The sequence below is a fragment of the Callospermophilus lateralis genome, chromosome 3, assembly GCF_048772815.1.
Source record: "Callospermophilus lateralis isolate mCalLat2 chromosome 3, mCalLat2.hap1, whole genome shotgun sequence".
Classification (NCBI taxonomy): Eukaryota; Metazoa; Chordata; class Mammalia; order Rodentia; family Sciuridae; genus Callospermophilus; species Callospermophilus lateralis.
Window position 1 is genome coordinate 13,245,335 of NC_135307.1, and position 24,588 is coordinate 13,269,922.

Consider the following 24,588-nt stretch of genomic DNA (forward strand, 5'->3'; position numbering starts at 1 on the left):
GTCTTCCTGCCAGCCAGGGTGAGAAGATGTGGCCAGTGGAGGGCTGGTGAGGTCCTCTCCACTGCCCAGTTAGTCCCATTTTCTCAGCTGCTCCCTAGTTCCAGCAATACCCTGGAGCCCAGGGTGCTTCTGGGAAGGGCCCCAGCCAGCCCCTGACTTGTGCTGTGCCTCAGTAGGAAACGAAAGGATGTCATGTTTTCCCTGAAATGTTCTGTCTTCTGCAAGATAGTTTAACATCATGGAAGAAAAATTTGAAAGGACAGATCGTTCCTCCACCCCCACCCATACACATTTCCTTTTTGTATATTCTCTTCCCTTTTTGTATCTAACTGTCATAGAGTTGAAATCATTGTACATGTAGCATTTTGGTTTCTGCTTTTGGCACAAAGCAGTGTAGTGTAAACATTCTTTGTTTATAGTCTTTAGCTTTTTTTTTTTTTTTAGTGCTAGCATTGAACTCAGGCCCTTGCACACAGTAAGCACTTGTTCTGCCCCTAAGTTGAGCTGCCAGCCCCAGGAAAAGTTCATTTTAAGTTTAATTTTTATTCTTTTTCTATGGAAAAATTTTTAACATACACAAAAGAAAGAATAATAGCACCATAGCACCTCCTTGATACCAAGTGATAGTCACTATAACTTATGACTGCTATTTTATTTACTTACCTTGTAGTTCTTTGAGGTGAATTCCAATATCTGATTTCATATGTAAATGCTTTTGTGTCATCTTTTTTAAAAAATATTTTAAAAAATATATATGGACACAATATCTTTATTTTGTTTATGTATTTTTATGTGGTACTGAGGATCGAACCCATGGTCTCACATGTGCGAGACGAGTGCTCTACCGCTGAGCCACAACTCCAGCCCCGCTTTTATGTGATCTTTAAGAGCTAAGGAAATGTTAAAAAAAATCAGAAAAGGGCATCATCACATCCAAAAATACAGTAGAGGAGGATTATTCTGGTCGCTGTGGAACTGGTCTGTTGGGTAGAAAATCTTGGCCTTCTGGTCCCTTGTTGGGGATCATGAACTTATTCCTTTACCTCTCTGAACCTTGATTTTTCCTCTTAGATGGGGCTGTGGCAGACCTTCCACGGGTGCTAGTGGGATCGGGGATGCCAGTGGATGCCTGAGACAATTTTTCAATCTCTGCCTGGTTTTCCTATGACCTCAAAAAGCCCCTCAGTTCTGGGTCTTGGTTCTCCTTTGTAGAAAATGGAGGACCTTGTGACGGGGCGGGCCAGAGCTAGAAGTTATCTCCAGGGAAGAGGGGAGGAATGAAGGCCAGCTAGCACCTGTGATGTTTTAAGATGGAGGCCCCAATCTAGAGTCCCCAAGAGGGCCAAGCGCTAAGGTCAGGAGGGTGAGCTGCAGCGGGGGCCAGGGTGTGCTCTGGTTCTTTGGCTCTTTCCAGGGGTGGAGGCCTGAGAAGCCCAGAGCGGAACAAGGATCCCATGTGAGGAGAATGTATTTGGGCTTGGGCAGAGCTGGGTTGAACTCTGTTCTTCCTCAGCTAGCCAAATGGCCCAGTGGCCTCTGGGCTTCAACTTCCACTTGCAGGTCATTGCTGCCTTGGGTGCTTGATGGGTGAGGGGTGGGATTTGGATGGGACTGTGTCAGCCACCATTCCTTCCTCCAGCAGTGCCCGATCACAGATGGGAAACTGAGTCCCAGGAGGTCCACAGTGAGGCTACCCTTGTTACTAACTGGTTGCTCTGGAGTCTGATTGCCAGGGATCCTAAAACTAAACAAGAAAGGAAGGAAGAGGGAAGGCATGCTGGCGTCTTCCTGGGGGTGCCCTGAGCCAGACTGCAGAATTGAGGCTGGGCCCCCAGCTGGTGCTGCCCAGGCAGCTGGAAATGCTTCTCTCGAGCTGTCTGGCCCTGGCGCCTTTGTTGGCTCTGTTACTTTTTGCCTGCAGGGGCCTGAGCAATCTGTGCTGATGGTAAAACATTTGTTGGACTGCCGCTGTAATCACACTGCAAGGGACATTTGGAATTATATCTGCATTTGGAAAGCTAATTTTAAAGAACGTTTTTCCTTCACAATTATGTGCAGCCAGCCAGCCAGTGTCGCATTGTTGGGGATTCTCCCTCCTTCTTCAGCTGAGAGGCATCTATTTTTCTCTTCCTGCCTTTCCTTCAGCCTGGGAAGGGACCACCAACCCTTGGCTGCCAGGATGCCCCCATGAAACCTTTCTGTGATGGCTGTGCAGGGCACAGGGTCAGGAGATGTAGAGGATGAGGCTAGACTCAGAAGTGAGCTACAGGATGGGTAGGATGGGTGGTGGATTCTGTTTTCAAGATAGGAGGTTCAGATTGGTGGAGAAGATGCTGGAATATGTCATTTCAGTTTGGATGTTGGAGTGGCCAGGATCTTTTGGTGTAAATGACAGTAAGCCCAGTTCAGGTGAGCTTAAGCACAGGTGACTTTCTGGGCCCAGGCAATCCCACCCCTCAGGCCCTGCGATGTCCCTCCTGTCCCTCCCTATGTAGCCCAGCCACTGGGATCTTTTCTGTCTTGGAAGCTCCTAACCTGCTTTCCCTGCAAGACCTTCGTGCAGCCCTGCTCTCTGCCTCAGCCTCTCTTGCAGACCTTCCAGCCTGTGTCCCACGCTGTGTCCTTGTTTACCCTCCCCTCTGTGCTGTGAATTGGAGGACAGGGACCCTAATTGGAGGACAGGGACCCTTTCTGCAGTCTTCATGGTCATGTCCCCAGCAGTGAAATTGTGCCTGGCACAGAGTAGGTGCTTGAGAAGCATGCATGAAACAAATGCCCGCATGCCTTGGGTCAAAAGGTGGCCAGCGGGTCATTCGGAAGAGTTAGTTTAGGAGAACCTTGACCAACCTTGACCTCACCCGTGGTGACCTGTGTTCATTCCCTTCTCTTAAGTTCTTGTCCTGACAGCTGGGGTCAGTGCTGCACACTCACTGGTTCTTGGTCTAGGGAAGCGGGTTAAGGGTGGGACAGACCTGGGCTGGGGAGGAGCCCGGGTCAGAGGAATGTACCACTGCTGGCTTCTAGGTCCTAGGCTGGTGCCCCGCCAGCCCTCCTTGGCCCTTCTCTTTTGTTGCCCTGCTGTGGGGGGCTGTTCCTGGGAGAGGCCTCCATGTTGAGGGTGGTGGGTAAGGGGGGCATTCCAGACAGAGGGGCCAAGGGTGTGGGCAGGAGGTATGAAGGAAGCCTCTGTGGGTCAGGGCTGGGTCATGGCTGGGTCAGGTTTGGAAGGAGCAGATAGGATGGGAATGCCTGGTGGGGAGGTGAGCACCTCTTTCAGGGCTTGAATACCCGTGGCAAGGGAAGCGCCTCAGGAGGGCGTGACTGGGCAGAGAGAGTGCGCCGAGTCAAGTTTTCAACTTAGAAGGCTGCTGACTGGAGGGCGGGTGTGCAGGCATAGCAGGGAGACCCCCTGGAGGCCTTCAGGGAAAGGTTTGTGCCTCTGGCCAGCTCATATGTGGTTTTCCCTTTTCCCTTCTGATTGGAATTAGATATTCCTCTTTTTGGTGTTTTCCATTTCTTCCCAGGGGCCTGGCTCTTGGCATTGGCTTGTTGACGACTGTGACCCCTCCGTGTGGGCCTCTAAAGGACTATTTCAACTATTTGGGGCCTGTTGCCATGATTCCCAGCTACAGAGTCTGGCAAGGCCTAAAGACTGGGGCATTTGCCCACCTGCTTGGAGCTGGCCCTGGACCCTTGACTCTTGGCAGTGGAGTCGTCTTTGGCCCCAGGTTTGTCCACCTCTTCAAGAGGTGTAGCTGGCCATGCATTTTCATTGGCTGCAGTACTGTGATCCGGCTGATTTTCCTTTTTGGAGTAAGACTCCAGCAATGTTATCTCTGCCACCTTCTGCATGGGTTCGTCTCCCCTCTCTGGGCATCTGAAGTCTTCTTGGATTCCTCCCACCATGGGTTGTTCACCACTTGCCTTGACATCCTTCCCCTGAGAGTTGGCAGCCTCTTCCTGAGGTTTAGCTCATTCTGATTCCAAGCCCCTTCTGCTTCATCAGAAGAGTCCCTTCTGCTTGGAGAGTCTGATGTTGTCATCAGAAGGAGCTGGCAGCCTGTAGAAGGGGAGGAATGGGGGTTCAGACCTCCTGCTTCTGGGCCTCAGGTGACACAGGCACAGCCAGTCTTTGTGGTACTGGATGGCTGAGGCCAGACATACCATGTAGGATGTGCCCTGAAGCCCTTTACCTTTAGGCCTTTTAGGGGATGCTCTCAGCTCTTGGGGACCCAGGGCAGTGGTGCCCATCTCCCTGGCCTGTTGGGGCCTGAGGAAGGATTTTATTTCGCACTTGGGGCAGTGGTGGGTGGTGGAGGAGAGGCAGCTTTGTCCAGAATAGTCCTTTCCCAGAGATCCAAAGGCCTCACCCCCAGCAGACCTGGAGAGACCCCTGCCACACAGGGCTCCTGCTTCTCCAGGGCAGTCACACAGAGTCGTGGGACCAGGAGGCCTTTGCTGACTGACAGGCCTGAATTTGGACTGTGGTTCTTCTTGCTTGCTGGGAGTCTTGGGCAGGATTCTTTATTGCTCTGAATCTCTCCACTAGAAAAAATGTGACAGTTATTTCGCTAATGTCGCTGTGGATGGTAAATGTGAGCAGAGTGGCCGTGCCAGGCCTGGTGCTTTGGGCCCTTCTGGGATCCTTGGAGATGTCCTTGGTTCCTTCTCCTGCCTGGTTTGGGGAGAGCAGAGTGGGTGGGAATGAGGGAGTGTTACTGGTGTTGGCCTCGTGTTTGTGTGGGTCACACTCAGGCCCTAGGAATCCTCCCTGAAATTCGAAGGGCTCAGGGTCATCAGATGAAGTAAGTGATGCCTGTTGCTAAAGTTGGGGTGTCTATGAGTGGGGGACTTCAACAGGCCCCTGCTGGCTTTTCTGGGCCTGGGACTCAGGCCCAAGGGCTCAGGCTCAGACTCTATGTTTGAAGCCTGTTCTTTCTCAGAACACTTGGCAGGGCTAAGGGAGGTGCCCTTCAATGGATCCAGGTGGCCTTAGGATTGGGTGTGGCTGTCCTGGGCATCTCTTCTAGACCTTAAGATGAGCCAAGAATCAGGATTTTCACCCTCTCCCCAATTTACAGCCAGCGCTCCCGGGCCATAGGCATTCATCACCCAGTCCCTGTTCCCTTTCCTGACCCTTGGGTCCTCCTCCCTGCTGTTGCCATTGAGGACCCCTGCAGCAGTGTCTGGTTATACCCAGCACCCTCCGGAACCCCGTATGCACCCTGTGAGGCCCGTGGAGGTCCCTGTGAACTCCTGGGCATATCCTCACCTGTCCCTTTCTCAAACGTGGACACTTTAGGGAGCGACAGTTTTGTGGGGTGGTAGAGCTGCAGGAGTCTTGGCATTGTGGCACTTGGAACAAGGCCGTTGCCAGTCCTTACCAAAGGCAGACAGCCCTCAGCACCTGGTGCTCGGGGTAAGAGGGCACAGTGTGCCACAGAGGTGATTGCTGAGGGTCTTGAGATGGGAAGATGGCCCTGGGTTACCCAGGCGTTCCAGTGCACCCTGCAGCTCTCTCCAGCAGCACCCTTCTGAACCCTTGCCTCTGCCTCCTGCTGCCCCGATGTTGGCTGTACTCAGGGCCTGTGGCATACACACCAGTGCATAGCTCATCTCTCACCCACCTTCCCTGTGGCCACCAGCATCTCTATGCAGGACTTGTGGCCTAGGGGCCCCAGTGCCCAGGATTCTGCAGAGGAACCCAGCAAATGTTTGATGAAAATTAGCCAGGGAAACCTCTCTGTGCCTGTGGTTGGTGGCTCAGTAGCAGGGTAGGTAGGGAACTCCTAAACCTTAGTGTTGGAGAATCCTCTCGAGGCCTTGGAGCTCAGGGCTGCAGGGTGCTTCCAAATGTAGGGTGTGTTGGCCGTGGCAGCTGGCAGTGCAGAAGCTCAGTGTCTGGGGTGCAGCCTTGAGGGCAGGTTTCTCAGTCCCTGGAGTCCCAGGGAGGAAATGCCAGCTCAGGGGCATTCTCCCCGCCTGCAGAAGCCTGCAGAAGCTTACCTCACCAGGCTGAGATTAAAACCGATTTGGCATTCTTGGGATTAAGAGAGTGCTGAGAACAGAGCAGGCTGTGTCTGCGCCTGGCAGGCTGCTGGAGCATGTGGGGGAGGCCTGGAACCCGACTTCCAACGTCCCTGGCCTCTTCCTCCAGGAACCATCCCTAATTAGGGGAACGAAAAATTACAGCACCTGCAAGACCCAAAATGATTTCAGGTAGAGAACTTTTGTATTAGAAAGCGGATGTGTTTTCACTGTTAAGGAACAGACTTAATATCTGCTCTTGGCTTGAACCACCAGCACTTAGGTGCCGCATAGTATGTCCTGGGGTGCTCTGCAGCCCACTCTGTCAGCCTGAGACTCTGTCCTGAAAACCAAGGGGTGGGGTTGCCAGGCGCCTCTCCAGGAGGCCCAGGAGGGGAGTCACTGGCTGCCCTCCCCCACGCTGGGTTCCAGCAGCTGCTTCTAGGGGCCCCACCAGCTTGTCTAGGTCTGAGATCTGGTCCTGACTCAGGCTGCACTGTAGGGCCAGCCTGCCTCCCTCTGGTGGGGCACCAAGCCTAGGTAGGGTCTCTTGTTAAGGTTGGTGGTGTCTGACCAATCGAGGGAAGGACCCTCCCCCATAAAAGACATATGGCAGCTTCCAGTTTATCTGGTTCTACTCTGGAGCTGTCCAAACAATTCAAATGTTTGTATTGGCTTTGAAAATTCTGTTCATATGTTGTCTTTATGTTGGGTCATTTCAGTTTCTGGCATTGTCAGTAGGAGGAAAATCCAAATTACAAAATAATGGGCCAGGGAAGCAGGATGCCATGGGGGAGCAGGCAGCCAGGCTCTGGGCTGAGCTCAGCACTGGGGGGTTGGGAGTACAGTTTAGGGAGCTGAAATAAAGACCAATCTGAGCCTTGGGGGCTCACTGTCTGCAGCGTGGGATGGCTGTGGCAGGGGACAGGGCAGGAAAGGGTCCCTTGGTGAGAATGGTGTTGGACTGGTCTCTTTGGATGACCTGGAGTTTGCTAGGTAGGGAAAGGTACTCCAGTGGACAGGACAGTTTGTACAGAGGCATGGACCTGGTGTTTTTGGAGAAGCAAGTCCCTCTGGGAGGGTATGAGAGGAAGGCCTGGTGCTCCTTCTCTCAAATGCCCACGTACAGTGAGCTAGGAAATTGGAGATATAGACAGGCACAAGCCCTGCTTGATGAGGGGTGTTTAATAGTCAGGCAAGGTCAGGTAGGTTGCAGTGGCAGATACACCCTGGGTCTGAAACGGCAACGCTTGATCCAGTGGATCTACCACCCCAGGGCTGCCCCCTGTGGATCTGCCACCCCCAGGGCTGCTGGCTGCTCCACAGCAGCCCTGTGTTGTATCTTCTTGGCCTCAGCACCGTTGTCATTTTAGTCCAGATGATGCTGTTTTAGGGTTTTGTCTGTGTACTCCACACACTAGATGCCCACAGCATTCACTCCAGCGCAACAATCGGGAATGTCTTCAGGCCTTCCTAAATGTCCCTGGGGAGCAAATTGCCCCTGTTGAGAACCAGACCTGGCCGAAGGTTCTCTTGGTCACTGGTTTCTTTCTGGACCCCAGCCTGGCTTTGTTGCTGCTCAGCCAGGGTTGTTTCCAGGCAGTAGGTCTGGCTGGCTTTGGTGGCTAGTGGCACCCTTTTGCCCCCACACTGCTGAGAGGCTGAGAGGACTGGCTGGAGGGCCTTACACTGGCTCTTGAGTGCTGCTTCCTGGAAGTGTCACTTCTGATCACATGTCATTGACCAGAGCAAGTGTTGTGGCTATGCCTGGCTCTGCAGTGGGGTGTAGCAGGTGCAGTGCAGTGGCACTGAGCATCTAGGAGGAGGAATACTGGTACTGGTGGCCACTGTTGGTGTCTGCCTCTGAGTAGTGAACCTAGGAGTGGGCAGTGCTGTGGAGCCAGGGAGTCTGCTGCTCTGTGCATAATGCTGGGCAGGGAAGCTTGGGTGTGGGGCCTCTGAGGCTGGAGACCTAGGAAGGCTGCTCCAGAGAAGCTGACTTGAGGGGGTGGGGGTGTGCTGGGACTGCGGCATTTCCTCTGCACACAGGGGTAAGGGAGGAGGCCCTGTTTCCTATCAGTAACCCCAGGTCCTTGGGAGACATTGTGGGCTCTGGGTGGCATGCAGAGACCCCTGCCTTTGTAGGCAGAGAAAGGTGGGGGATGTAACTCAGGACCGTTCCCCACATGCCTGGTACCTTGAAGTGCTAAAGGGCCCTATTATTCTGGGTGACTGAAATCTCAGTTACCAAGCCGTGCTACAAATTGTTTGGTGAGGTCGCCTGGCCTCCTGTTTTCCTAATCACACCCTTGCCTTCCTAGGTGGTTGTTAACTTGGGGTGTGGTGCATGCAGCTGCTTTTGTTGTCCACAGGTAGGGGTTGGGGAGCACAGTGTTTCCAGTGGATCCCTCTTGATGTGAGATGGCTCCTGGGAGGCCTGGCTGGGTTGTCCTTTGCAATGGCAGCTGGGCTCTGGAGTGGGCAGTCTTCAGCTGTGCCTGGGAGGGAGGCAGTGGCTTCGACCTTGGATATGGCAAGAAAGCAGTTCTTGAACCTGTGGGATCCTTTTTGGACAAACCTCACTATTCTTTGGTGGCTGCTCTGCTATCTCTGATTGCCAGGAATTCTCTTAGCTGTCAGCAGGCCATTCATCTTGTTGGCAAGAGGGGACCCTCCCTCTCCTACTGCTGATGCTGATGTTCACGGGCCCTGCACCCTTCTGTCCTCCTGGGCTGTGAGGCAGGCTGTGTGTGATGGACTCTGTCATCCTAGAATGACCTGCATTGGCCTTCCGGATGCCGTGGCCAGTGGCCTTGCATTGGGGCTTTCAGGGCCTTGTGGTGTGCACCGTGGGTGCCTTTCTGAATCTTACATCACTCTTTCTACTTCTCTTTTTTCTGTTTCTCTTTATTGGACTCCACTGTTGTCTCTCTGCCTCAACACCAGGTCATCCTGGATAATTTTTGTCATCTTCAGGAAGTGGAAGCTGCTGTCACTTCATTGAGAGCCCCTGTTGTTTAGCCTCCAGTGACAGAGACTCATCTTAAACTAGTTTAAGCAGAAACCTGCAGGTGCAGATCCAGAGAGGACTAGATCTAGGCTGGACCAAATCCTGAAACTCCAGCAAGAGGGCTCTGTCCTTGCCTAGGTCCTTCAACCATTTCTCCTGGTTTGGTCTCTGGTCTAGATTCTGGCCACTAGGAGGCAGGGCCACTTATGTTGCTGACAGTCCCCCAGGACCCGTCCTCAGGAGGACCAGGACTGGCACCTTGGAGTCAGGGTACAGGCCCTCAGAATCATGTGGATAGGAGCAAAAGTAGCAGAGTTTGTTGCTGATATGGGCCTGGTGATGCGCTTGGCCTGAACTCCTGGTCTCCCAAAGTCCCATGGGATGGGTACTAGGACTCTCCCCATGTCACAGGGAGAGTATGGGGGTAGGTGGCTTAGGGATGGCGGCACAGCTGGGCCTGAGAAAACTGAGGTACCAGGTGCCTTGGGTTTTAATAAATATTTTAATTATTAAGCTTTAACTCTATTGTCACTTTTTTCTCTGGTGTTGAAGTAACATATAGAAAATACAGAAAACAGGGCAGTGGAAAGGAAAACCAGCAAACCTCTTTCTTGCTGCCACCAGCCACTGCAGCATGTTCCCTTCTGGCGTTTTCGCAGGACCCAGGTGTTCCAGTGGGCGCAGAGTCTGCCGAGTGTCCACCCGCAGTGCGGAGGCCCCGCCGAGGGTGCCGCCCAGCTCCTCTGCGAGCAGTCTGTGGAGGCCTCCTTCCGTCCTCTGGAATCCCGAGTCTCCGCCGCCTGGCTTCATCCTTCATTTGGTGGTCAGATCTGTGCCTTCACAGGCATCATCTTAACCTCAGACCCAGCCAGCAGCCAGGGTTTCACCTATTATTTTAAAAATCGTTAAGAACTCTTTTCCTAGAGTTTGAGAATATGCTGTAGGCACTCTGCCAGAATTCAGGGATGTGGTGAAACGGACGTCGTCTTCTCCACCCTGCCTTTGCCCTCTCGCTGGCCGCGCTGTGGTCATTTTCTTGGAGTTGTTTTAGGTTTGTTCTGTTTACACATAAGCACACCCTCTTGTCCTGGGTGCTGTTCTTCACACCGATGGCTGTCCAGCACACAGGATTTTGCATTTTTCACATGCAGCTTTGTGGATGTGATTCTCCTCCTGGGCGCAGGGAGGGCTTCCTTGTTCTTTCTACTGCTTCATGCTATTCTTTCGGGCATGTGGTTTGTTAGTGGAACCTCTTGGGGACATGTAGTTCGCTACCAACCTTTTGCAATCACAGACGGGTTGGCAGTGGGATCCCCGAGTCTGAAGTATTTTGCACACTGAGTGTGTCTAGGGTGACAAGGTGGGCGGTGGAGTTAGGGTTTTCAAGAGGGAGCAGCTGGTACTGTTCCTCTGTTCCCCACGTCCCCCACTTCTCCCTCTTGCCCTTTGAACTTTCTGGTTATGGCAGGATTTCAGGAGCCTGCTCCTGGGGAGTTCGAGGTTGCTAATACCTTTGCTTTTCAGAAGTTTCCAATGAGGGAACGAGCCCTGCCTGACAGGTTATTTCCCAAGAGGAGGTAGGGTAGTGCACTGGGCTCCACTACCAGAGGGGACGTGGTTTTCCACCAGTGTCCCCTGTTCATCCCCTTACAATGTGGCCCTGGAGGCCAGAGGTGCTAGCCCACTGGGTGCCACCGCCCACTGTGCTACACCTGGCTGTGAGTGCAGGTGGGGCAGACCTCTGGCCAGCTCCTGGCTTCCTGAGTCCCCTGAACTTCTGCTTACTCACCTGAGCAGCGGGAAGCCTGTGCCCTCCCTCCTCGGGCTGCAGGAGGAGTCAGCGGGCAGGAAGGGTTCAGGTGTGTGTGACCTGACGTGGACTGAAGGGAATCAAGCCCCACTTTTTGCCAAAGTTCCAGTTTATCCTGTTCTAGGAGCTCTGGGCTGGTGGGACTCTGGGGAGCTCAACCCCCTGAAGAGTTCAGCCTACCTTTTCTCTTGATTACTTTTGTTGTTGCTTTCTTGTTTTTGTGTTCCATCTGTTTTCAAAGCTAGGGATCTTTTTTTTTTTTTTTTAAATATTTATATTTAGTTGTCGTTGGACGCAATACCTTTATTTATTTTTATGTGGTGCTGAGGATCGAACCCAGCCCTTGAGCGTGAGAGGCGAATACTCTACTGCTGAGCCACAAACCCAGCCCCAAAGCTAAGGTCCTTCTTAAAAAAAATTTTTTTTAAAGGACTAGATGTTGTAAAATGTGGACTGATTGGAATGACTGCAGTTGGCTTGGTAGAGATGAGAGCCATGTGCTAGGATAATCTGGATGCCAGCAGGATTTTCCCAAAGGGCATTTGTTGTACCCTCAGAGTGCTGGACTGGGCTGGGCCCAGGAGCTGAGCTAAGTTTTCCTGTGTCTATACCTTCATTTACCAGCAACTGTTCATGAGCATGTACATGCCAGGCAAGCACCAGAGCTAGGTGTGGGGCACACAGTTTTTAAACTTGGAACGTTCTTTACTCTACGGAGCTTGGGGAGTCAACTCTAATTCCTGTTGCCTGGTCCCAGGCTTCTTTGAGTGGCTGTCAGAGGCCCTGCCTTCTTCCCAGCATGCACACAAACATGCACTTCAGTCTTTCTCAGTCCCTACAGATCCCGGTAACCCTACCCAGGGCACTCCTAGGTGATGGTGATCCATGCTCTCGCACAAAGGGCTGGGAGAGTAGCAGCTTAAGGTCTGTGGGAGCGTTGCTGACGGGGTTGGGGAGGGTGCTGTGGGATGACACTGTGCTGTTCCACACAGAGGGGCCCTGGCTATGCTTGTGGGAGGAAATGTGGGGGGCGAGGATGAGGGCTCTGTGCTCTGGGCAGACCCAGACCCAGGCTCTTAATAGGTGGGCAAAGTCAGGCATATGTGGGGACAGATAGTAGCCTGAGACTATGTGGGAGAGGGGGAAAAAGGGGGAGGATGTGAGATTTAGACTAGGAGGGGTGTGGGTGGACTGGGTCAAGGGACTGGCAGGGAGTCCATGGGGCCAGAGATGGCCGGTACTGGAGACATGTTTGGCCTGAGAAGAGTATGGGGTCAGGGTTCTGTGGCTTCCCATGGGTGAGAGTGTTTTGGGTTGGGTGTAGCAGGCTGTGTCAGGCGCCAGGCCAAGGTGTTCAGCCTGAGGCTGGATGGCATGGGGAGCCATGGGGGGAGGTTGAGCTGAGCAGAGGCACTGGCGTCCATGGTGAATTTGGCGGTGGGAGAGTCTTGGGACAATGCAGGGTGGAGCCACTGAAGAAGGCCTGGCCCCTGGATCAGAGGGAGGACAGCCATTATGAGTCCTTAATGGGACTTCAGCCAGTTTCACCCTCTCCTCTAGCCCTTGGTGGCTGTGAGAATCCCTGCCCTGGAGAGCATGGCTGACCGGGCGACATGGAGACTGGTGCCCACTCTCCCAGGGCGGCTCTCAGCACTGGCCTGCCTTTAGCTGTAGTGGACGTTCTGCTTCCTGCCTGCTGTAGTAACATGCGTTTTCTTTGTTTTTCTCCACAGGAAGCGGGGGATAGAGGTGGTGCAGGTGAGTACAGACTGCACTTTGACCGCCTTCCAGGTAGTGTGACCTAGTGCTCCCCTTTCCCAACTCCGTAGGAGTCTGAGTGCTTGGCCCCCTTGTCACACTCTGGTTGGTAACTTTCCCCTGAGGATTAAATGCCATTTCCTCACCAGACTGGGCACAGGTGGTTGATGGCTGCTGCCATGCAGAGTTACTGTGTCTTTTTGGGGAAGGAGCTAGGGGTTAGTTTGGGAGTTCTGGGGGTCATGGTATTGCTCGCATTGGGGGTGGAAAAGCTGAGGGTTCAGCAGTCGCCCAGGCAGGTGTCCGTTGTTCTGTACCCTATTCTGCCTCATTCCGAGTGGACTTGGGCCAGGAGCTCATTGGCTGGAAAAGGAAGGAAGGAAGGATAGAGGGAATGGATGGATGGAGAAGAACGGATGGATGAATGGAGAGAGAAGGAAGGGTGGGTGGAGGAGGGAGGGAGAAGGAAGGAAGGAGGATGGATGGCTGGATGGAGAAACTGTCCCAGGATAGGAAGTAGATGCACAGTCTCTGACAGCAGCTGTCTCAGGAGAGCCAGGAGGTCTGACCTATCAGGGAAGAGCCTGGAGTGAGGGGCTGCCTGGGTGCTCTCTGGCTGGTGATATTTGCTGCTGTGGTTATGACTCATGAGGGTGGGAAGGGGGGCATTTTTGTCTAGTAAACACAGATACCTTGAGACCTGCAGTGAGTGGCAGGCAGGACATTGCAGCCACAGGCACACCTGGCACCTTGTGGCACTGAGACCCATGGTCACTGGCCCTTGCAGAGAGGGCCAGCCAGTCCAGGAACCAGATCAGGGCTGATGAAGAGCTGGGCCCCCTGTAGGAAGCTTCCAGAAAGCTTGCTGGGGAGCTCTCAGAGGCTACCGTGGTTGGCTTCAGGAGCCCACTGGGAACGACTGCCCCATTCCTGGCAGATTCAGCACTTCAGGCCCAAAGGGGCAGCACAGAGGCCCTGGAGCATCCTCTGCTCAGGGTCAGACTGGGCAGTGGTGGCTCCTGCAACGCTGTCCACAGCTCTGGCGAAGGGTGCTGCATGCCCCTCCTGACTTCCTGCTGGTGGTATGAGGGTTGATTTGTCATCAGAGGGCTGAGGTTTGCTTTGGGGTAGAGAGATAGTTTCTGGAAGCCTCTGGTCAGCTGTCTCCTGTTCATGAAGGCTCATCTTGGCTTTGTAGAGTTGCATGACTGACAACTGAACTGAACTGTGGACTTTGATTGCCCTGTCCATTTCAGGAATGGCCAAGAGGTGTGCCTCAGGGCCTTCTCTGCTGCCTGGGGGTTCTCAGTGTGCATGGGTGAGGACGGGGGTTGTGCAAAGGAGGTGGGTGTGGACCATCTCTTCTCCAGGATGCTGGAGAGGTTTAGCCCTTTCTGAAGGCTAACTTGAAAACCCTTTGCAGAGGTATACCCACCAAGGAACTCTTGGTGCTACTTGGTGCTCCATGTGCAAGGGACAGTTCTGGGCTTCCTTGTGGTTTGCTGCAGCACTGATAAGGGCCCAGGAGGGGTGTCGCTGCTGGGAGTGGTTCCTGGAGGAAGTGAGGGCCTGTGCTTACCAGCAGACTCCCTTCTTGACAGAGGAAGAGAGGCATTCCTCCTCCAGACCCTTCCATTCACATGATCCCAAACTACAATGCCACCATGCACACGGTGTGAGAGACAACCAGGAGCCACAGGTTTCCCGGGCCTCCTAGGAGGCTGCGCTGAACCTTTCCTGCTTAGTCATGGGTGGGACAGGAGACTGGAGTCACTACTTCAGAATGTGCTAGGCGGGCAGAGGAGGGGCTCTGAAGTCTTTCAAGATGTGTCTGTTCTTCTTTTGATGATGACTCGGGGAAGGAAGTGGTGGCTGGGGACCAGAATGAGGCCAAACTGGACGCTTTCCACTCTGGCATCTAAAAATAAAAAGCCTCTCCCTCACCTCCTCTTGGCACCCCTGGTTGTTTTAAATTTTAAGACATTGGGAAAGGCTTTGCAAAAATTGCAAGCCACATCAGCTGGCTGGTTTTTCAAAATTAGGCTTCTGTGTACCCAGTCCCTGGCTCTGGGCCCTGGTTAAGGTGGTAGTGAGGATGAGGGTGACCTTGCACCAGCCACCTCCACATCGGCCGTGTCAGGTCCACTTTCCCAGTCTGGAGAGGCACCCAGTGATGGTGCGTCCTCTGTAGAGATGAGGAAGCTGAGGTTCAGGACAAAGTGACCTCTTGGGGTATTCAGCTGGTTGGTGGCAGCGTTGGGCTCTGTGTGGGCCTGTTGTCTGCTGGGCAGGCGGTCTCCCGAGCATGGTAGCGGGCTGCTCCGCTTACTAACTGCTTGCCTGCCTGGCGTTCCTGCCTTTGGCTACATATAAAAGGATGCTGGGGCTGGGTCAGGACCCAAGGCTGAAAACCCTGGAAAGGTCCTGCAGTGTTTGTCCAGGTCATGGAATCATTCCTCTTCCTGCTGTTCATCAGTGTTCAGTACTTATGGGGACTCCAGTGTACCAGGCATCGAAGCCATTTACTCTGAAGGAACTTTGCGTGTAATCCTTCCCAGGTGGAGGTACTTTTTACGCATGTTCAGCCTCCTCAGGTGCTGGTCCCATAGCTGTGTGCTGGGAAAAGAGCTTATAAACTCCTTTCCTGTCACCCCTGCTACCCCTTCCACATTGTTCCTCCTCCTCTTTTGTAGGGACAGTGTCTATAGTGGTGTGGAATAAGACCACCCAGGTTTAGGTCTCTGGCTGTGTGATTTGGGACCAGTTGCTTAAGGACTCTGTATGTCAGTCTGCTCAGCTTTAAAGTGGGGATAATTCTACTGTCTGTGCCCAGGATTGGTGTGAGGACTCAGTTATTTTGAGTAACAGAGTTGGCACTGGACCTGGCTCTAAGGAACTGGTGATCTGCAGAGCCACATGTTCTTGCTTCCTTAGGCAGGCCTGAACCCAGGAGTGGACTGCAGGACAGGAAGCCCGCCAGTCATCGTTATAACCCTGGGCCAGGGAGGTGGTCCCCATTCCTTGTTTGCAACAGAATTGAAAGAGGAACTGCACAAATTGTCAGCCGATAGCACGTCAAGAGTGATCTTGGAGGTCTGGGGTGCACGTGGTAGTGTAGTGCTTGCCTAGCACACAGGGCCCCCGGGGCCAGCCAGTCCCCAGCATGGAAAACAAAGATGTGTGATGAGAGATTACTGTAATTCTTGGCATATGATTCTACAGGAATCCAAAGAATTTGCTATGACAGATCTCTTTCCATTTTTTTTTTTTTGAGTAAGTGGTTTTAACACATATCCATGAAAACTGAAAAATGAAGATAGAATTGATAAGCCTGTCTCGTTCCAGCAGTAGATGATACTCATCTGTGGATACAGGAAATGACTTTAAAGGTCCCATTCACTGCCTCAAAGTTGTGTTTCCAGTAAAGTTGTACTTTCTGTGATTTTCATTTGTATGATTTTAAATGTTTCTGTCATGTTTTTCAGTTGTGTCCTAATATTAGTTGCAATGAGAAGAAACATTTTGACACTGAAGAGCTTTATGGTCACATGAGAAATGAAGAAAAGAAACATTATCTATACATGTGTATGTTTTGGCTCAGTTGTGGAATAATCAGTACAAGGCTTCCCAGTGTGTGCTGTGATTGCATAAACATCCCAATGGAAAGCGGGCTTGGGAATTAGAGTCCAGGAAGAGAAAGGAACGTGGTGGGATTTCCAGGTGTCAAGGAGAGCTTGGTTATATAATTTTGAGATGGATGATGGTGGATCTCAGATCACTATGGTATTTAGATTCCACTGGATCCATTTAAAAGAGAAATAGTAACAGTTTTAGTTTAAAATGGTAATATTTACAGTATGTTGGAAATTACATCCTCTGCAAGTATTTAAACTTATGATGAGAAATTTTAGATGTCAACTGTAAATCGTACAAATAGAGACATTGTTTTAGATGCTCATTTCGGGGGTTTGGTTTGAAGGCCATTTGTTTCTCAGGACCAGGTAACTCCTCTGAGAGGGACAGCAGTGGGCCTGGCTCTCGGGTCATCTAGAGACCCCTCTGGGCCTTGCCCAGCCCCATGCACCACTGAGACCCACAGGGGCCCTCTGGTTTCCCAGGCCCTGGACTCATCTGGAGGCTGCTGGCCTCCCTCAGCCAGGCCCCCTGGGCTGAGAGATGAGGATGATGAAGGGCACATGGCCCTTCCCTGCTCCTCGGAGAAGAGCTGCAGTGAGCTGGATCCAGGAGGCTGGGGAAGCAGCCCTGCTCTGTGTCTAGCGTGAGGCAAGGGCTGTGGGACATGAGACATTGTGTCCTCATCCTGTGTCCTGAAGAGCCATCTGTCACGACAGCGAGGGCTGCAAGTTTGCCTCAGTTTCCTGCTTCGTAGTGCTGTCCTGAGGAAGCTGGACCCATAGGCCCTGACTGCACTGTTCCAAGTGCAGTCTCACCAGCTGTTGAGGTGAGAGCCCCTCATGGCCAGGAGCCAGCGGGCAGGGCAAGCTCTTCTCAAAGCAGTGGTGCAGCAGCCTCTCTGGGCCAGGCTGTAGGTGCTGGCCCCGCCAGTCCCCTTGGCTCTCTGTGAAGCCTGTGGTAGGCTGTCAGTGGCTAGGTGTGGGTGAGCACATGGGCTTAGGCACAGAAGAGGGCCTGCACCCAGCCTGGTCATTCAGGAAGGCTCCCTGCAGGAAGAACCTGGGAGTGGTGATGAGCCTTGTCCCCCCTGACAGAGCTGCCTGGGAGGACAGTCGGAGCCTGCAGGCCCAACCAGGTCTTGACTCACTCCCTGGGCTTTTGACCTTTAAAACAACTGGATGCTACAGTGATCGAGAGCCAGGCAGGGTATGGCTGTCACTGCCATTTCACCCAGTGAGTCTTTGTTGGAGAAAACATCCCTGGGCAGGTAGGGTCATCTGGTCTGGTGGCAGGATGTGGTGGCCTGGGGGCCTGCCTCAGCTTTGCAGGACTGGGGGCATTTTCCTCTCTGGCCTGATCTGTGGGGAAGCTCAGAAGGGATGGTTTCTGGTCCTTGGGCTCTACTGCCCCTTTCTAGAGCAACTCACATGGGTGGGGAAGACCCCAGAAGGACAGCACTCCTGTCACCCTCCCTGACTCTGGCCAGCGCCCTTGGGAGAATGTGCTATGTCCTGCCCCTACCCCAGTGTGTTTCCTGGGCTGTGTCCCCAGTTATTGTAAAGGACCAGGGGAGAAAGAGATCTGTTAGCATGAGAGGGCTTGGGATTTTATTTGAAAATGCAAGTGAGTGAACCGCAAATGTGAGAAGTACAGTAGCCGATTATAGATTTACTGTCTTCCTTCCAGATTCCCTGAGAATTCAGACGTTACGAAACCCTGTCTTGGAACAGCCGCTGTTTCTCAAGCAGGCAGGGAAGTAAATAAGTTTCCCCATTTGCAGAAGGGAGAGGCTGCGGCAGGCCTTTCTGTCATGGTCTCTCCAGAGCTGTCACTTGCTTGAAATGCTACTGTTCTTGGTGTATGTATCTCCTCCTTGCATGGTGGACAGACAGCCAGGGAGAAAAGGCAAGACTGAGAAAGGCCAGGCAGACAGTTCTCCTCCGAGAAAGGCCATGTGCCCAGGGCTGACGCAGAAGTGGGTACTGGGCCTCTGGAGCTTGGGGAGCCACGGCGATGACCTCCTAAGCTCCTGAAGAGCTCAGTGGGCAGGACAGGCTCATCTGTGCTGTGGGTGGGGCCTGTGAGGGTGGGAATGGGCATGGCCCTGGGCAGTGGGCTGTGGTAGGGAGGCCTTCTGGGGAAGGCTGTACCTTTCATACCTTTTGGTGATGACAGAGGTATCCATGGATGGGTGGGTATCAGAATGGGTTGAGCTGGAGCACAGCCCTGCATACTCCGAAGCTGGGATGGGGGTCTGATGGTGGCCAGTGCTTTGGCTGGTCTAGACCCTTGGGCCTGAGAGGGTTGGCAAGAGACCTAGCTGGAAGTGGTGGGAATGTCGGTCCCCGGAGAGCTGAGGGACTGTTGGATGCTGAGTCAGGGCATTGAATGGCATCTGCAGGGAAGGATGAGTGCTGGAATTGGAGGTGATGGGGGCAATCCATCTGGAGACAGGCTGGACTGGAAGTGTCCCAGCATAGAGTAGGACCTTGACCTAGGGAGGGTAGGGAGGGTGTTGAAGCCTGGCTGGAAATTCTTGTGGTAATGAGGTCTGGGAGGACAAGTGGCAGGGCTTGGTACCTGGGTGGATGTGGGTGTGAGGAGAGAGGGGACCTCCCCCAGACACCTCCTTCATTGCTGCCTAGGGTACCAGATTATGGGGTGCAGGAGGAGGATCAGCCAGAGGAGGGCAAAGTGGTGGTGACATCTGCGTGTTCAGACAGGTGTGCTGGATGCAAGCAGCAGAGGCGCGGGTTCAACAGCTGGCCTCCCCAAAGCAGATCCCGCGGGTCCCAAGGTTGCAGGGCCTGCTTCTCTCTGGGGATTGTAATGCTGAGTTCTCTAGTTCAGTGTTAGAACGTGTCCTTGTCACTTAGGGAGTGTTTCCACCTGGCTCCAAACTTGTTTCAGAAGCTATACAGATGCATCATCTGATGATTTATGCCAGCTGTACGCCTGCACCACACACTCTACAGAGTCTCCAGCGGCTGCCCTTGCTGGATTGTCTCCTGGGGGCACAGGTAGGCTGGGACTTGCCCTCCCTCTTCCTGGTGCTCTGAAGCCAAGGGCAAGAGGCTTTGGGAAAACTGAGTACTTTGCCCTAATTGGAGGCTTGATGTCCTTACATCTAGAAGCAGACATGTAGCCACTTCCCCAGGTAGCAGTAGCTATATGAGGGCCACCTGAGCTGGAGTGACCCCCAGCAGACCTCAGCATCGCAGGAAAGACTGCCAAGGGGTTGGAAGGTTTCCATGTGGTGATTGAGGCTAGTAATGGACATAGAGTGTCCTGGAATGACCCTGGGAGTCCTGGGCTTGGGCTTGAGTTTCTGTTGGTCTATTTTCTGGCTGCGTGACCTCATTTTCCTCATCTTTAAAGTGGGGATGCCACTCAGCACAGAGACCTGACAGGTCCTGAGGGAGTATTAGCTGACTTCCCTCATTCCTTGTCATGCACAGCAGCAGAGGCAGAGGCAACGCACAGTAAGCTGTGCTGTGGAGGAGGAGGGTTGCTGCTGGAGGACTCCACACCACAGACGTACTACTACTGAGTTTCTAATTATTACAGATTTTAGTTCACTACTTTTTTTTAAAGAAAATTTGAAGTACAGATTTTTTTTTCCAAATATAGAAAATTATTTTCACAGTCATTTACTTAAGATACATAGTTAACAAATAGATTTATCTGTGAGCATGATCTCCATAGTATTTTTTTATAATACTGATACACGGGGTGGGGGAGTTATATAAATTAGTGTCAGTTTTTGTAGCTATTAAAAACACCCACATTTTGGGAGACGGCGTGGGCAGTGCTGGAGGGAGGCTGCCGAGAGGCTGGGTGTCGGGGTGGCTTCCCTCCTGTCGGCTTTTTTACTCCTGAGCCTTTTAGGCTTCCGTTAAGGACGTGGTGGGGGAGTCCCGGGTGCCCCACAGTGCTGCTCAGTCCTGGTGCGGCCCTTCCTGGCCTCTGACATGCTGAGCCAACAGGAGCAGATCCTTATGAAAGCAAGTTCCTGCTTTCCATGTCTGGGTGACAGAGTGGCCAGGAAATCAGAACCCAGGCCCCCCACACTGCTGTGCTGAGTTGGGACTCCATCTCCCCCAGCCCCCAGACCCCTGGTCAGCCTTCAAAAAAGTTCACAGTTGCCTTGGAGTGTGCCAGGCAAGCACTTGATGTAAAACCAAAAGAAGAAGAAGAAAAAAAAGGTGGATGAAGGAACATGGGGAAATGGGAAGGACATAAAGGGCCGTTGTGGAAGAGCCAGAGGAAGATTTCGGCTTTGAAAGTAGCCACCTGTCCTGTACACTCAGGGTGAAGTTGTCCAGAAGGTAGCCCCCTAAGGTGGCTGTGCAGCCTCCAGCATTGTGGTCCTGTGAGCTGGTGAGCTGGACATGCCAGGGTGGGGAGTTGGGTGCGGGCTCCTGGCTCCTCACCAGGTGGGTCTCTCTGGGATGAAGGGCACCTCTTGTGGACAGCACAGCAGCAGAATGGGAGTCTGAGAAGCATGTTGATGAGAAGGTCCTGGGCCATGCTTCAAGCCCAGCTGGGCTCGCAACCATGAAGTCACAGGCAGAAATGCAGACGTGTGTTTCCTCAGCTGGTTGGGCAAGGGGCTGGCTGCTCCCTCGCCAGCTCAGGTGTAGTCTGGCCTGTGATACCTCTTTGCTTCCTGGCAGACCCCACCCTCTCCTCCCTGGAGCTGCCGGTCAGCATGCCTTGCTGAGGCCAGAGCTTCCTAGTCTGCAGGGAGAGCAGGTTTTGTTTCATGTGTGCTCTTTGTTTGCTGGATGTGGACGGAGGACTGAGTGATTGCTGCACCACGTGTGGCAGGCCCTGCAGGTCTGTATTTGTTCAGAGTGACTCTGGGTTATTCTTGTGCTCGGGAAGTAACGTGTACTCCTTCTTGAAATCTTGGGAGGTAAGAGAGGCCTAAAGGTGAAAATCCAGAGGTACACAGTAAAGTCATTTGTTCAGTGTTTTCCTCTGGCCTTTTCTTCTGTCTTGACATAAGCCATACTCTTACGTGTGGTGTGCGCCACGTTGGGCTTTTCTGTCCCTAGTTTTGTGACCTGCATCTGAGGGTAGATGAACCTTTGCTTGTGCTGTTGAATGAAGCATCTTGTAAGTAACTGCTACAGTGCTTGCCTCCATTCTCACTGGCCCTGTGTCCCAGCACCTAGAACCATTTGTGCGCCCCAGAGCCTCATTCTAAGTTATTTCTGACTTGCTGTCACTGACAGTGCTGCCATGGATATCTTTAGTCTTCAGTCATTGTGTACCTATACTATATCTCAGATATTCACTTTGGGTAGATTTTTAGGAGCGACTTTGCTGAGTTTAAGGCACCAAGCCTTTGCAATATGATGTTAATATGCAATATGAGGGGGGCTTGCAGTTGTGCCTCTATGACTCCCACCCATGGTGCCTACAAGGCTGGGGCTCAGGCCCAGTGTTACTGTGGTGTCCCCATATCTGGCTCTGTGCTCAAAGCAGGAGGTTGGGGAACCCAGGGCTGTGCAAGACAGTGTAAACCTTGCATATCAGGCTCTCACTTCTCTCAGGGTGGTGTGGCCCCACTCTGGCACACTGCCCCGGTCACAGTGGGTGACCTCCACTGAGCACACCTTGGGTGCCAGCCTAGGCCATAAGTATTTATGCCCACGTATTCATTTATTCCTTACAGTAGTCTAGTTAGGTGTATACTAGTGTCATCCCCATGTTAGATAGCAGAACACTGAAACCAAGGGCGAGTAGCTTACCCAAGTTCGCATGGGCAGGAGGAAGAGGAGGAACAGGGTGGGAGCCAGGCTGCTGGGCTCATGAGGGCTTATTTAGGATTGTTTAAAAAGGTTTCTATTAGGAAAAACCATATGACATACCAGAGTCAGGTGACCTTAGTCTAACGGTCCATGTGCCCTTCCAAAGCTCTGTGTGTCCACACACGACCAGGATGGCTCCAGGGAGATCCTGGCTCACACTGGGTTCCAGTGAAGTCTGTCTCAGCATTCTGTCAATTTGCCTGTGACGTTTCTGAATGTGGCTCTGAAAGATAAGGACTAACCCTTGATTTTAAACCTCGGCTGGGCCACTCAGGATGGGTGGGGCTGCCAGGTGAGGGGGCTGCCTCTGGTTTGATTCCTGCCTCTGGATGTGTGGAGGGTGATGCTCAGCAGGTTCGTGCCGGGCTTTGGGCCTCTGGCATGGCTATTAGATGCATGGGTGAACTGGTCAACACCTCTTTAGGTGTGGTCATTGTGACGGTAGACATGACCACAGCAAATATGAAGACAGCCTTACTGTGTTTAGGGGCCCTTTCCAAGAACTTGCATATATCAAGTAATTCAATCCTCACAACGGTCCAGAGAACTACTCTTATTCTCTTTATAGATAATGTGTTTATTATCATGCCCACTTTAGATACGAGGAAACCGAGTCAGGAGTCCTCATCCTGGCCCCATGGCAAGCAGGTGATACAGCTGGCACGCCAGCCCATCATGCTGGCTCGTGGTCCATTCCTTTAAGAATTAATATATATATATTTTGTTAATTCTGATTTCTGTGGTTTGCTTTCCTTTTTTTATAGTGCTGGGTTCAAACCCAGGGCCTCCTGCATGCTGGGTGAATGCTCCTGCACTGAGCTACACCACCAGCCCTTTAAAATTAATATTATTTTTAGTTGACACATCATCATGGACGCATATGGAATCCAGTGTGAGGTTTTAATGTGTGTGTACAATGCATGGTGACTAAATGAAGATAATTAACCATGTTACCTCTTTTACCTCTGATTTTACCTGGTAGGATCTTTGACATTTACCTGGTTACTTTGAAATGTGTGTCACAGCGCAGATCTCACTCCCGCTGTCGCCCTGTGGCCTGGCAGCCCTGCCTGGTAGCCACATTCTGCCCTCACTGCCGGGTTCAGCTCTTTTGGTGTCCACCTGTGTAGGAGATCGGTGGTGTATGTCCCTCTGTGTCCGGCTAGTGTCCTCATCATTGTGGCTTCCAGGGCCCTCTTAACTGCCACTCTCAGCTGGGGTGTTCATGTCCCGACGCCAGTGCATCCCTGGGGTTCCTTTGCCCAGGTGTCTTGGTCTCTCTCCACTTCCTGGCTGCCAAGTGCTCTTCTCACACAGCCCCGTCTTGCCACTGAGTGGCTGCAGGCCAGTCTGTAGGGACGTGACCTGTTCCTTGGAGGGCCCCATGAGATCCTTAGCAGTTGATTTCTGTTCCAGGGGCCTCAGCCAGCTCCCACCCACCGAGGCACTCTCCAGGAACCCAGTGCAGAGCCCAGGTATCCACAGGGCCTGTTCCTCCTGGTGTTCCGACTGCTGGACACTCATTGATCTGTCCAACCAGGTTCACAGTCACTAGCTCTGAAGCCTTCTGGGACCCCCCTCCCCTAGGCCTGGGAAGCCCTCTGTTGTGTGGGCCCCCAAGTCTACTGTGCATCCCGCCTCCAGGCAGGCAGGTTTCATTTTATGGTGTCATTGCACACTGTGGAGGCTTTCCCTGTCCTTCTCTGTGAGCTCCTTGGGCCACAGGCCACATCTCATTCCTCTGGGGACTGTGGAAGCCTCTTTTACGTTCTGACACATAGAAACAGCTTACCAAGAAACTTTCGGGAATCAGAAATTAATTGAATGTTATAGAAATGGGGGAATAGGAGAAGTTCCCCAGCATCCCCCTCCCCAGCGCCCCTGCTGTGAGCTTTCTCTGTGCCTACACGAACCCATTCTTTTTCCTTCTCTCTGGTTCTGTACTTAAACAACTTTTAGTGCTTTTGAAGTTGAAATATGAACATTTAACATGACTGCAACAACTAAGGGAGCCTTTGAGATGGGATGTGGGGTAGCTGTGCATTTGTGTATGCTGAAGATTCATCATCTGCGCTCGGTAGTGGTGCCTGCGGGCTGGGACAGGGATAGATCTTGGATTTCTTTTTCAGCAGTAGGTTGATGTGTCACCTAGCACCTGTCAGTGGCTTGTTCCATGGTATCCATGGGACATTGGTTCCAGGAACCCCTCTGGACACCAAATCCCTCAGATGCTCAGGTCCTCATGGAGCATCCTCGGTGTCTGCCTGTGATGTGCACTGTCCTCCCGTGTACGTCTCTAGAATATTTAGAGTACCTCCAACAGTGTCCACATGGCAGAGGAAATAAGGACGAGGGAGAAGGTTGGCACGTGATCAGTACAGGTGCAGGTTTTTCTGCCACACATTTTTCATCTGAGGTTGGCTGAATCAGGGATGTGGGACTCAGGGAACTCATGAACTGGAGACCACTTTCTTTGTTCATATGAGGTGCTAGCTTGTTAGGTAACTTGCTATTTGACTATCCTGGAA

At 52.5% G+C, this 24,588-nt stretch overlaps 1 protein-coding gene across 3 annotated transcripts in view; it reads left to right on the forward strand.

The window, feature by feature from the left end:
- Window positions 1-24,588, forward strand: part of Itpk1 (inositol-tetrakisphosphate 1-kinase) — a 129,196-nt gene that overhangs the window by 13,591 nt on the left and 91,017 nt on the right. For 2 of the 3 annotated variants that reach the window (XM_076849726.2, XM_076849727.2), the window contains one exon: window positions 12,581-12,605. In XM_076849726.2, coding sequence (XP_076705841.1) covers window positions 12,581-12,605 — 25 coding nt within the window. Of the gene's footprint in view, window positions 1-12,580; window positions 12,606-19,147; window positions 19,262-24,588 lie in introns of those variants that run through there. The other variant, XM_076849728.2, reaches the window with a different exon arrangement.